Consider the following 12,811-nt stretch of genomic DNA (forward strand, 5'->3'; position numbering starts at 1 on the left):
CCCAGGGGCTGCTGCCATGGTCCCAGATCCTGCAGCAGCATTTGTGATGCCCAGTGCCTTCTGCAGCAGCCTCCTCCACCCCTCCCTGCTTCCCCAGCCCAACTGCAGCAGCCCCAGTGTGTGCAGGAGGGGGTGGCCACTGCTTTGGCACCCTGGCGTAGGCTGTGCTGCCCTCTGAGCCGCAGCTGTGAGCAGGGACATGGCTGCAGCCAGGATTTTGGGATTGAACTGGCTTTTCTCTCCGCTCCCACGGCCTGCGTGGGCCTGTGACTAAAGGGGTCTGCCCCTGGATGCACATCTCCCTAAGGAAACACGATACATGCGGTCAGGTTTACATTCACACTGTTCAGTTCTTTTGATAAAGCAGAATAAAATTATTTTGTTACCATTCTTCTGGATGGCTTTATGTGTCCTAAGGCTGGTGGCACATGAAGTGGGGCACCCCTCTCCCTCTCCCCCTGCAGCAGCACTTCATGGTGTGGATGTCCTCAGCTGCAGCGACTGCCACCCTGGGAGCCCCGTGAGGAGCCTGTGCTCAAAGCAGGCCACGGCCAGGATGGTGCTGAGCATGAGGGGACTCCCTGCAGCATCCTGGGGCAGCCTGGCTCTGCGTGGCTGGCAAAATGTGCTGCAGTTTGGCCCAGTGGCTCTGGCACTGGACTGGGGAGTTCAGCTCCAACCCTTTTCCCTCTTCCGTGCTCCTCGCACAGCTCCTTGCCTGCTGCCACCCCGCTGTCCCCTCTAGCCCAGACACACCCCATGACACCTCTACCTTCAGTCTTTATTGGTATAAAAGCCTTGAACCTAAATTATATAAAAAATGGGAGGCCTGGTTTTACAGCAAGTGGCTCAAAATGGTCTCATAAGGTTCATAAATAAATGGCTGCAGTAAAAAAGGCTCCCAGGGATTTCCCTTTTGAACAGAAAGTCAAGGAATAACTCCAGAGATAAAAGCCCTGTGGGGACGCCAAGCCCAGCTTGGACCTGCCACAGCCCCTGGCAACATCCCCCCGGTGTGATGTCCCCAGCCGGGGCGATGTTCCTGGGGCACGGTCCCCACGGAGCAGTGCTTTTCCTGCCCGGTGATGCCAGGAGCTCCTCCCCGCAGCCCCGGCAGGGAAGGGCAGGAGGAGCAGGACACATTCAGGACGTCGGGACAGAAGGCAGCAGCTCTCCGGGTGCAGGAGAGCCTGGGCCAATGTGGGGCAGTCCTCCAAACCGGAGCTGGCGTTGTCCCCGCTCCTGGTTTCCTTGGGAAGCCCCGGCTGACGGCTTCCCCTGGGACAACCGTGAGGCTGCCGAGTCCATTAAGGCACAACTCGAGGATCTGTAAACACTGGTGCCCACCCCGGGCAGGGTCCGAGGGTGCGGCCAGCAATTCAAGTAAGGGTGGGAGGGAGACGGTGGCTCCCCAGCTGTGCCACCCACCCAGCTGTGCCGGTGGCGGATGGAGCATCCTTGGTCACCTCCTGGCTGGGGGCGGCTTCAGGGCCACCTTTGGCGGGGGACAGCGCTGAAAGGGGATCGGTGGGAGGGCCGGTCCCGGCGGCCCCTCGCCGTGGTTCGGCACTTTGCTCTTCAGCGCTGGGAGAGGTTTGCTGGGCGGCTTCGGCTTCGCCTGGCAGGAGGAGAGACCCGGCTGGGCACCCAGGAGGGACCCGGAGAGGGGCAGGGAGGGGAGGAAGGACTCCCCAAAGCCACCAGGGTGGGCCACCCCACGGATGTGCCCGCACGGGTCGGGGCATTGGGAGGGGTGGTTACCTGCGGGGGCCAGCCCGGAGGGGACCGCGGTGGCCCCGGCGGGCCGGGTGGCGGCGGCTGCAGGGTCAACACGGGGCTGTGGGGCCGGGCCGGCCGCGGGGCCGCCGTGCTGCTGACCAGGCTGGGCTGGCCGATGTCCCGGCCGGACAGCTGCCGGCGGCCCGGCCGCGTCCGGCCGCCCTCCTGGAAGAGCGGGTTGGCGAGGCCGGAGGGAGTCTTGCTGGAGCTGCTGTGGGACACAGGGACCATGTGGGGCTGCCCCGGGCTCCTCTGGAACTCAGCCCCGAGCAGCAGAGACGGGAATTATTACCCTTTGTGGGAGCTCCGCGCCGCCCTGGCTCTGAGGAGCACCACGCCGCTGCCCAGCCCGACGCCGGCCAGGGCCACCACGGCCAGCACGGCCGCCAGCACCACGCTGCCGCTCCCTGTGGAGATCCACCCGGGCGCTTGGGGACGGAGCAGCACCTCCCAGCCGGTGCCAGCCCCTCCCAGCCGGTGCCAGCCCCTGCCAGGCTCCCTCCTCGGGACACGCGTCGGGGTCAGGGGACCCTACCTGTGGCTATCCCTGAGATCTCCTGCTCGCAGTAGGGCGCTGCCCAGCCGGGGTCGCAGTGACATTCCCGCCTGTGGTTGCACACCTGGGAGGAAGAGGGAGAGCGTCAGGGCGGTGGCGGAGCCGCCGGGCCCGCAGCAGCTCCGGGAGGGGCGATCCCAGCGCCTACCCCGTGGTTGTTGCACTTGGCCGAGCAGTTCTTGTCGCCGTAGACCAGGAGGTTCTGGCAGCGCCCGGCGTAGCAGACCTGGGGGCAGACAGCGGGGCTCTGAGGCTGCCCCGGGGCCGGCGCTCACCCTGCCCCGGCCCGGCACGGCCCCGGCACGGCTCTCACCATCTCCTCGCCGCACTTGGCGCCGGTGGGCACCAGCCGCAGCTCGGCCGCCTCGCCCGCGTCGCTGCCCGCGATCACCGCCTTGCACTTGAAGCGGCCGAAGTGGTATCCGAAGGAGTAGTAGCCGCTGCCGAGGATGGGCTGGGTGTTGTCGCTCAGGCACAGCAGCGTGCCGCACTTGACATCCCTGCGGGACACGCAGCCGTGAGCGCCGGCGGGCGGAGCTCGGCCGGGCTGGGGCATCCCCCGCACCCCCCGTCCTTACTTGGGGCTACAAGGCTGCTTGCCGTACTCGGTGAGGCAGTGCAGGTGAACGTGCTGCTCGCTGTTGTGCTTGAAGCAGATGTCAGGAGCCACCTGCGCCTCTGCGGGACACATGGGAAGGGTCACAGGGAGCCGGAGCCCGCTTTAGGATCGGCAGCGCCGCAGCTCGGGCTGCAGGGAGGGAGCACAGCCGGGCCCGGGGGGGCTCCAGGCACATCCCTCAGCGGGTGGGGCAGGAGGATAGGCAGGGAAGGAGCCCTACCTGCGCCCCAGAGCGCCCGGCACTGCTCGCCGTGCGAAGGGCAGGCCCCGTTGTAGCAGTACCCCTTGCCGTGCTGGCAGGAGATGCCGTTCTCCTGGAACACGTCCTCCGGGCACTCGGCGCTGAGCCCGCTGCAGTGCTCGGCAAGGTCGCAGTCGTTCTTGCTGGGCCGGCAGAGCGCACCTGCAGCCTTCACCTGCACGGAGAACAGGGATGCCAGCACTGCCTGGATGCTCTTACTTCTCCAGGCACCACAGCACAGCAACACCCTGGTCTGGGAAACGTCTCCCAGCACCCCGTGGATCCAGACGCTGACGCTGCTCCCCTGTGGAGGGCTGTACCTTGCAGTCCTGGCAGCATTCCCCTCGGGCACACTCGGCTCCCTCTCTCAGCTGGCACGTGGTGGCATTGCAGCAGCGGTCCGAGCACTCCTGCAAGACAGGAATGGATTGAAACCGTCCTGGAAGACCTCTGAAGGACCCTTTCCTTCCAGCTTGCCATGTCACCAGGTGCATAGCAGTGTAGCTGCCATGGGATGAACCACGGGCCAAAACCACAACAACATCCCTGGTGGGGACCATTCCTTGTACCTCTTTATCCCCATTACCAACACCAAAACAAAGGACCGGAAAGGATTTTTTCAGAAGATGGAGCCTGAGCTGGGCCCCTTTGCACGTCTCCAGGAAGGAGAAAAAGTGAGCATTTCTGGATCAGGGGGACATTCCTTCAGGTCCCAGCACAGGGCTGTGACCAGGGATTTATCCCAGAAGCATTGCCTGTGTGTCTGAATTCCACCCCCATCCTGTGACATGTTGGTAGGGATGAGGAACAGCTGAGCACAGCTCTTGAAAGAACAACATGCCCCGATGTTCCCTCCTGGGTCACCTCTTTGGAGGACATGGAGGCATGTCCATCTTTCCTAGGCTAAAACCACAGCCAGTGACACGAAGGGGGGCACACACGAACATCCTCCGTCAGTTACTTTTCGGCAGAAGCACCAGGAGCACAAGGTCCCTGCTGCCCACCCTCCTTCCCAGCCCTTGGAGAGCGTCCCTACCTCGGGTGTGCCGCAGTCACACTGCTCTCCCCGCTCCACAAACTGGTTCCCACACACCGGGCCCCCGTACAGCTCGTCCGCCCGCGGCGCGTTCAGCAGGCAGCTGGTCCTGGGGTCCCCCAGGAACTGCCACATGTCCTGCTCGCTGCACTGGCTGAAGAGCTTGGGGTAAACCAGCCTGCAGGGGCACAGAACCGGGAGGTCGTGAGCAGAGAGCCCAGGGGGAAGCTGGAGGACCACCAACACCTGGGGTGGGGTGGAATGTCCGTCCAGACCTGACCACCTCACTGGTTCCACCCCATCAGGGCACCCTGCCAGAGGACACCTCCGTGTATCTGCCGCCCAGGGATGTCCCCCTGGCTCCTTCACTCACCCAACGCTCCCTGCCATGACACAGCCCCCGTCAGCTTTGGGGACGGGGCAGCGGCAGCCGGCGACCTCCTCGTCGTGAGACATGCCCAGGTTGTGCCCCATCTCGTGAGCCAGGGTGGATGCGGCGCCGATGGGGTTCGTGCTGTGATCCTGTGGGAAAAACCCTTGTGGTTCCTCCACAGCTCCTCCCCGGGGCTGCTGGGGCCCTGCAAGGTGCCTCCTCACACTGCCCCGCTCAGGTTAGGGAAGACACAAGCTGGATGTGGTCCCATGGCCCCTCAAGATGCCCAGATGGGTCTCTCAGGGCTGGAAGTGAGCTTAGACAAAGTGGCTGCTCCAAAAATGATGCTTTGTGGTGGGTCTGTGAGGCCACAGGTCTCACAGCCAACCTCTCCTGCTCCTGGGGAGGGATGAGGAGCACAGCCAGTCCCAGCCTCCTGAGAGCTTCCTGAAATCGCAGCTCCCATGTCCATGGAGCTTCTCTGGGAGGCTTTCCAAGTGTACCAAAGGCTGGGTGTCCACAGCACTTCCCTGGGGGTCAGTCACTTAGGGGGTGGAGATGCCAGGGACCAAATCCAGCCCAGAGGGGGAAAGCTGGGCACCAGTGGAGGGGGGAGAGGTTCTGGAAGGTGCAGTGCAGGGAGGGCAGAGCACAGCACCCACCTGGTTGACGCCGCCCGAGTCCCTGGTGCACATCACCAGCTTCTTGGCCAGCCCCACGGTGTTGCCGTGGAAGTCGACGCCCCTGTGGGATCGAGATGCCACAATGGCCACGTGCCCTGGGCGGTGGCAGGGCTGGGAGGGTGGCGAGGTGGTGGCCCCTGCCCTTACGTGATCAGCTGGGCGTTGTCGTGGGGCTTCTTCCGCAGCAGCTCCGACTCCCGCCAGTGCAGGAAGTTGTCCAGCGTCACCTCGGGCTTGGGGCTGACTGTGATTTTGTCCCTGTGGTTCCACACCTCCAGGCCAATCAGGGCCACCCGCAGGCGAAGGGGCTGGTAGAGCTGGGGTGGGACATAGCCCAAAAAGAGCCTGGATTTGGGCTGCAGCAGCAGCAGAGGAGAGGTCCCACCCGCCCCGGGGAACTGCAGCCGAGCCCAGGACGCTCCTCAATGGGCAACGTCAGCTCTGTCCCCCTCAATAAATGACACAAACTGGAGTAGGCAGGAATTCCCCCAAACCTCTGGCCTCCCTTTTTGCTGGTGAAGGCTGGGATGCTGCTCCCTCACTGCTAACCAACTACTGAGGCTGAAGCAAAGCCATCAGGAAACCCACCATGGTCCAGTGCATCCCTCTCCCTTTGTTAGCAGCCACCTCAGCCTGAGAGTGGTCACGGGATGTGCTCGCAGGGGTTACAGGACAAAATTTCCCTTCCCTTATGGACAGGGCTGAGCCACTCGTCATCTGATTGAGGTTGGCCAGGGGATGCGGTCACCCTGCAGCAGCTCCCTGAGATTGGCTCCAGCTCCACCACCCCACCCGTGCCAGCCTGTCCGCCACCTCCTCTGTGCCCACCCTGGAGCTGGGAGGGCGGGTCCAGAGCCCTGGGCTCACCTTGTCCACGTGGTTCACGATTTCCTTCATGCGGTTCTGCACGGTGCGGAGGTCCTTGTGCTTCCTGAACTGTGGGGAGGACACCGAGAGATTTCCAGGGTGGCTTTGAGCCCCTCCCTGCGGGTGTGACAGCAAACCCACAGGCACCAGCTCTCCCCACTTTACCTCCTGGTTGTCTGCCACCAGGACCAGCTCCACGTACCGGGGACCTTTTTGTATCGGACCTGATTTCTGAAAGGGAAGAGGAAAGTGGGGTTCAGCTTGCAGCTTGCAGCTTGTTGGATCCTGGAGGACCTTCCAAGGTTAGCAGGTCTCCTAGCTCGGCTCTGGGATGTTGTTTTGCTGGGTTTCATGCTTCTTCCAGCTTGCATGCTGGAAAACCCAAGCCTGCTGCTGGGATCACACACCAGTCTCTGCAGGCATCACAGATCCTCCCATGGAGTGGGAGGATGCTCCTGCTAAGGGCACAGGATCTGAGGGCCTGTTCCCACCAGAAGCCACCTGTGTTGGGACGCTTGGCATTGCCAAGGGGCAGGGGTGGCCCCCATCCTCCCCGGGACTTCACAGGGCTCAGGAAGGAGCAGCAGTGCAATCCCTACCCAGCGGTAGAGCTTCATGGCTGCGGGGATTTTGGGCTCGTGGTCGTACTCCAGGGTGGCCCTGGGCTCCCGGCAGGTGCCGCGTTTCCCCCGCAGGTGAGCTGCTCTGTACACCGCGTGCCGGCCGGCCACTGCCCCCTCCAGGGGCTCCAGCAGGAAAGTGGTCTCATTCACCCGGAAAAACCCGCTGGAGAGGGAGAGAGAGTGCAGGCGTTAGGCTGGGGACATGGACAGACCCTACACACACCCCTGGAAGTGCCTGTGTTATGTACCCCATCCCTGGAAGCGTTCAAGGCCAGGTTGGAGCAACCCGGACTAGTGGAACGTGTCCCTGCCCATGGCATGGGACTTAATGAGCTTTAAGGTCCCTTCCGTCCCAAACTATTCCAGGATTCTGGGATTCTATATGAATACAGCTGCTAAACTGGCTGCTGGGCTGGGAGGGGACAAGCTACGGCACGGCACCCGCAGCGCAGGGAGTATCCGGTCCTTTAGGCAGCAGGAATGTCCTGGAGCTCAGCAGCTCATCCATTAAGGATGGATCCGGTGAGGGCACTCCTGCCCGGAGCTCCTGAGGTGCCAGGGCTCCACTCTCCCCATTGTCATTGACCACTGGCATTGTCTCTCGCATTGCCATGAGTCAGCTCCCCAAAAGTGCCGTGCGCCTTTCCTGGCGGACACCAGCCGGGGTCAGCACCTCCAGCAGGAAGAGGGATGTCATCTTCCCTTCCGCAGGGGAAAGCTGAGCTCTCACTCCATCAGCACGGCCGGGGCTGGGTCACTCTGGGTCACCGGGGCTCAGTCACACCGGGGCTCGGTCACTCCGGGTCACCGGGGCTCGGTCACGCCTGGGCTCACCGTGGCATGTGCCGAGGCTGGGTGCTGTCCCCAGCCAGAGCAGGGCTCCAGGGAGCCGGGGCCATACCTGAGCCCGCCGCAGGTGCTGATGCTCGCTGCCGAGCCGGGGTGTCCCCGTACGCGGCCCTGGTAGAAGCAGTGATCCTGCCGAGAGAGAGGGCAGAGCTGTGGGGGCTGCCCCACGGGGCTGGGAACGCTGCTCCCCCCGGAGCCAGCCCCTACCTGGGTGTCCGGCTTCTCGGTGATCTCGGAGCCGTCGGCCGAGTAGTGAGTCTCGGTGTAGTGCTGCCCCAGCAGGGCCCTGCGGGGTGGGGAAGGGGCGTCAGCAGCGACCCCCTTTGGGGGGGAGCGTGTGGGGACTGTGATCCCCGCCAGGCGGGCTTGGCAAGGAGGGAATAAAGTGCTCTGGGCTGAGGCTAAGGTCACCGGTGCAGTGATAGCAGGCCTTGGAGAAGGGATGCTCGCGGCAAGGGTGGGATGCAAACTCCCCCCAGGCCACCCCACCTGCACTCACCGGTTCTTCTCCAGCCACAGGAGGTATTCCCTGCCCTCGGCACGGACGCTGTAGAGGACGTGGTCTGGGTAGGTGCTCTGCAGGAAAGAGAGGTGCCATCAGAAACCCACTGTCAGCAGGAGCCAGAGCTGCACCAGAGGGGCCCCTGTCCTGCCCAGAAAGGGGACAGGGTCTGTGTGTGCCCTGTGTGAGCCTGGCTGCTCACCCTGCAGGCATCCAGCAAAGACACAGGAAATCAGAAGAGAAGGAAGAAAGCATGTGGGCAATAACGCAAATCCCCGGCACATCCTGAGATGAAGAACAGGTCACCCGCAAGGAGACGGAGTCAGCAAAGTCTGATTTCCCGTGTCTGACACATGGCTGCAGATGGCCGTGCCAGGGACTGAGGTTTCCTACTCATCAGTCACAGAGCTCCTTTTTTGGGGTCTGAGTTCAGCTCTTACTCACCAGCTGAACCACAAAGATCCCGATGGCTCTTATCAGCAGAGATTTCTTCCTCGCTGACTGACCTAACACGCCACATCACGTTTTGGGAGCAGCCTTCCCTTGGCTCTCCTCGGCCGCTCAGAGCAGATTTTAGTATCGCTGTGTCCCAGATCCCCTCTGCTGGTGGGAGGGAGCCAGGGTGGCTGTGGCTCAGCCGGCTGAACCCTGAACCCTCAGGATGGAGATGTTCCTTACAGGAAAAGTGTTTCCCTCTGGGCTGTCTTGCGATCTCCACCTCCAGAGGCCCCATCCCACTGGAGTCACCGGGAAAGAGTCATGGACCCTTGTCAGGCTGTGCCCTTGCCACGAGGGATCTGAGACATTTCCCAAGGGCACAGCCACCTCTCCTGAGGGCACATCCTCAGCCCTTGCAGAATCCAGGTGTGGAGACAGCTGAGCCAAAGGCAAAGCAAACCTTTCCCATGGGGCCAGCATTCCTCAGGGATGAGGTGTGCTGCCTCTCCCTGGGGAGGATGACAGCATGGGCTGTCATACCGTGGCTCAGCATTCCCAAGGGGATGATCTGCACCCTGGAAGGAGCAGAAAGCCCTGCTGACTCAGTGCCAGCGGGGCCAGGTGAGAGGCTTTGCCTGTCACTCAGCTGCCCCCATTCTCCCTGGTTTGCAATTCCAGACCAGCATGCTGGCGCGCTTGCGGGTCCCTGGAAAATTCTTCTCTTATGAACAGCGTCTCCCGCTTGTCCTGACCCCTGTCCGCCAACAAAGCCATCCTTTGTTATTGTTGGCAACGCCAAGGCCAGAAGAGGTCTTAAGGAATGGCAGGAAAGCTCTTGGAAGGGGGTGCTGGGTCAGGGAGCGTCTCTTGGAGACGACCGCAGGGCAAGTTTAAAATAAAAAGTCCTGATGAAGCTTCTCTGAATCACCCCCTTCCTCATTAGCATGGGCTGTGCAAGGGCTCCAGATGGGAAGGCTTTGGGAGCAGCTCTGCGAGCCCGTGGCCATGCTGAGCCAGCACAGCACAGCCACAACCGGAGTGCAGGCAGAGGAGAGATTTCTCCCAGCTGGTCTCAGTAAGAGACCCAGAGAGCTTGCAGGGGACGGGGATGGGATGTCCCATCCCACCTGAGCTCAGGGTGTTCCTTCCTTAGGTGGGAAGAGGCCTTGCAGCAGGGATGGGGCTCACTTTTCCAGACCCCTTTCCATGAAGAACCCGGGTGTGCCACTCTTCCTGCTGTGCTGTGCTCAGGATCCCAGGGCCCCACTCTGCCTGCAGGGCTGAACTTCTGGATTTAAGCAAAGCCAGGTCTGCTTCAATCCTCACCAGGCAGGTGGCCCTACTGGACCAATCCCATGTGTCCCAGTCACTCCGACCGCAGAACCAGCTCCTGGTGGCCTGTGCCTGTCCCGGCTACAGGAGGAGCCAGCATGGACAACACCCATCTCTGTCTCAGAGGGGCTGCGTGGTGGTCAGACCCTGCTGAGAACTTCTCCCCCACCCAGATGACCAGGAGAGCAAACCTCACCTCTCTCCAAGAGTTAAAAAAAAAAGGGCTTGGAAAGCAGGAGACTTCCTACCCCCAACAAGGCAGCTTTGGGATATTCAAGGACCACCCAAGCCAAGACCAAATCCAGCTGCCCCCCACCCCCGTGGCAGTCCCGAGGCGCACAGCTCATGGCAGATGTCTTTTCCAGAGGGATCCCGAGGTGGGTGAGCTCCCCTTTCTGGGGGGATCGGTGCGGAGCCGCCCGGCGCACACCCGGCACAGATGGCGGCTCTAAAATAGCCTGGGGAATGTTTATCTCGTGGACAAGTTTAGGTTTCTAGAGCAGGGAAAAACAGATGCTTTCGGGGAGTGTTTTTGAAGCTAGCTTATCAGGAAGGGTTTGAATCACAGAGGAACGTGCTGTATGGCACTAGGGAATGCGTGTCCCCGGTCCCTCCATCCCCCCCAGGCGCTAAAATCAGTGTTTTTTGGGTCTAGAAAAGGAATAATAATAAAAAAAAAAAGGCTGAATTTCACTGTAAGGCAATGAGGAAAGTGTCTTTGAGGTCGTGGCATCCTACGGACGTCGACATCAAGCACTCCAAACTCCTGACTCAAACCCCATTCCTTCCCCCAAATTGCCAGGTTTCCCAAGAAAAACAACACTGGCTTGCTTTCATGTGGATTTCTGCAACTTTCTGATTCTTATTTCTCTGTCCCAAAGGACAAAAAAAGCCCCAACTTCAGCAGACACAGCAAGAAAAGTGCTTACAGCTCCACGAGGCTTCGCAAAACCCTCCTTAAGGAGAGACCAGATGTCACAAGACCACAGCAAGGCTGCAAGAGGTGGCACCGCTGGGTCACGTCTCCAAAAAAAGCACTGGAGAAAGCAGCCCCTCTCTCCAGGAGTGCTCCCCGCTGTCTGCAGGTCCTAATTGGACCCAAAACAGCCCAGAAAAGCTGATCTGATCAACTGCTTCAACATCTCCATTCTCTGGGGTGGAAGCAATGCAAGGAAACGGGCGGCATGTCATTCTTTCGGTGCAGGGCTGAAGGGGTTTGGCCGAATCGTTGGTGGGTCCAGCACTGAGCCTGGTGGTGGGACAGGATCCCTGTTGACGGAACCCCCCGGCCAGATTCCCTGGAAAGCAGCGAGGGCGGCTGTGCCGAGCTGTGACTCACCGGAGGCGCAGAGAGGTCCCTCTTCCCCCGGGGCACCGGCAGCTCCCGCGGCAGCACCGTCTCGTACCTCTCGACGTGCGGGAGCTGCTCCGCCAGCCCGGCACTGGAGCCTGCGAAAAGCCCAAGAGCTTTGAGACAGATACCCGGGAACAACCGAGTCACAGAATATCCCGAGCTGGAAGGGTCCCACAGGGATCACTGATCCAGCTCCTGCACAGACACCCCAACAATCCCACCCTGTGCATCCCTGGCAGCGCTGTCCAATCCCTCCTGGAGCTCTGGCAGCCTCGGGGCCGTGCCCATTCCCCGGGGAGCCTGGGCAGTGCCCAGCACCCTCTGGGGGAAGAACCTTTCCCTGATACCCACCCTACAGCTTCACGCCGCTCCCTCGGGCCTGAAGCCAGGGGGCAACGAGAGCAGCCAACAGGGAAGGAGCAGGGATGAGCCCGAAGAGCAAGTCCTGGAATACCTGCTGGTATTTCCAGGGAGCTGCAGCCCCCCCAGCCCGGCGCCCACAGAGCGCTCAGCATCACCCGAGGGCGAGCAAGTCCCTTTGGGGCTAGAAACCCCCGCCGAGCCCCTGGTGCAGCAGCACACAGAGAGAGGTTTTCCAGCTCCCCATGGTGATGCCACCGCGTGTGACTCGGCGTCTGGCGGCTGTGGGGGCTGTTTGGGAGAGCGGCTGGTGCCTGGGTGGCTCAGCCCTCTCCCAGCCTTCCTTGGATGTCGGAACGGAGAATTCCTGCCATAAACCCTTTGCTTTTCCCAGGAGTCCCAAACGGCAGGTTCGGACGGGGCTGGGTGCTCGGTCTGGGGGTGCCACGGCCCTCGCTCACGGCTGGGAGCCGCACGAGTCACGGGGCGACCTCATCGGCTGAGTGACGGGGGACTCCCGGCTCGCCGCGGGCCACCGGTTGTGACCCTCCTCTCGCCTTCCCGAGGTGCCCGCACGGCCCGGCGGGGCCGGGAGACACCGAGAGCATCCCGGTAGGAGCGAGCCTGGCCCCGGGCGTCCTTTCTCCATCACCCTCCCCCTCGGGTGGCGAGAACAGAGGCGCATCCCGGGACTTTCCCCGGAGAGCCGCGGTGCAAAAGCATCCCCATCCCGCGGTGCCTGCATCCCGGTGCCTCCATCCCTGCCCCGCGCCGGGCTCCTGCCGCACGCCCCCCAAACTCCCCGCCCGCCCCGTCCCGTGGCTGCCGCCACCCCCGGGACCCCACGCTCACCTCGGGCCGGCAGCAGCAGCATCAGGAGCGGCAGCAGCGGCAGCGGCAGCGGCAGCAGGAGCGGCGGGGCCATGGCTCGGAGGTCCCGCCGTGCCCCCGCTCGCCGCGCCGCCGGCAGCCCCCGCCCGCCGTGACTCACCCACCGCCGCGGACGGGACGGGGCGGGGCGCGGCGGGACGGGCCGCCCACGGCGGGGGAACGGCGGCGGGGTGGGGGGACACGGGGTACCGGGCCGGGGGCTGTGGGGCATTGGGGGCTGCCTACTGGGAATGGGCTGGGGGCCCTGGGGCACTGCGGGCTGGCCTGGGGATATCACGGGAGTCTCTGGGGAATTGGGGAGAGTCCAC

The 12,811-nt window shown here is 62.6% G+C and overlaps 1 protein-coding gene across 1 annotated transcript; it reads right to left on the reverse strand.

Annotated features, from left to right (window-relative positions):
* Positions 1-760: 760 nt before the first annotated feature.
* ADAM8 (ADAM metallopeptidase domain 8) lies at positions 761-12,589 on the reverse strand. The gene is made up of 21 exons (XM_088168588.1): positions 12,465-12,589; positions 11,238-11,347; positions 8,126-8,202; positions 7,834-7,912; positions 7,679-7,755; positions 6,754-6,940; positions 6,320-6,385; positions 6,155-6,223; positions 5,435-5,604; positions 5,267-5,348; positions 4,605-4,753; positions 4,232-4,409; positions 3,516-3,605; positions 3,175-3,370; positions 2,914-3,013; positions 2,649-2,835; positions 2,484-2,561; positions 2,315-2,399; positions 2,072-2,186; positions 1,762-1,990; positions 761-1,618 (listed from the first exon to the last, which is right to left on the reverse strand). The coding sequence occupies exons 1-21, from the start codon at positions 12,535-12,537 to the stop codon at positions 1,463-1,465; spliced, it is 2,553 nt and encodes an 850-aa protein (XP_088024714.1). The 5' UTR covers positions 12,538-12,589; the 3' UTR covers positions 761-1,462.
* Between the last annotated feature and the right edge of the window lie 222 nt (positions 12,590-12,811).

The sequence above is a fragment of the Sturnus vulgaris genome, chromosome 8, assembly GCF_052056855.1.
Source record: "Sturnus vulgaris isolate bStuVul1 chromosome 8, bStuVul1.hap1, whole genome shotgun sequence".
In the NCBI taxonomy this organism is placed as follows: Eukaryota; Metazoa; Chordata; class Aves; order Passeriformes; family Sturnidae; genus Sturnus; species Sturnus vulgaris.

Coding starts and splice junctions, on each gene's coding strand:
- ADAM8 (XM_088168588.1), bottom strand. CDS start 12,537: ATGGCCCCGCCGCTCCTGCTGCCGCTGCCGCTGCCGCTGCTGCCGCTC. Junction 6,941..7,678: donor AGCACCTGCGGCGGGCTCAG/GTATGGCCCCGG, acceptor CTCCCTCTCCAG/CGGGTTTTTCCGGGTGAATG. Junction 4,754..5,266: donor ACTCGGGCGGCGTCAACCAG/GTGGGTGCTGTG, acceptor TTTTTCCCACAG/GATCACAGCACGAACCCCAT.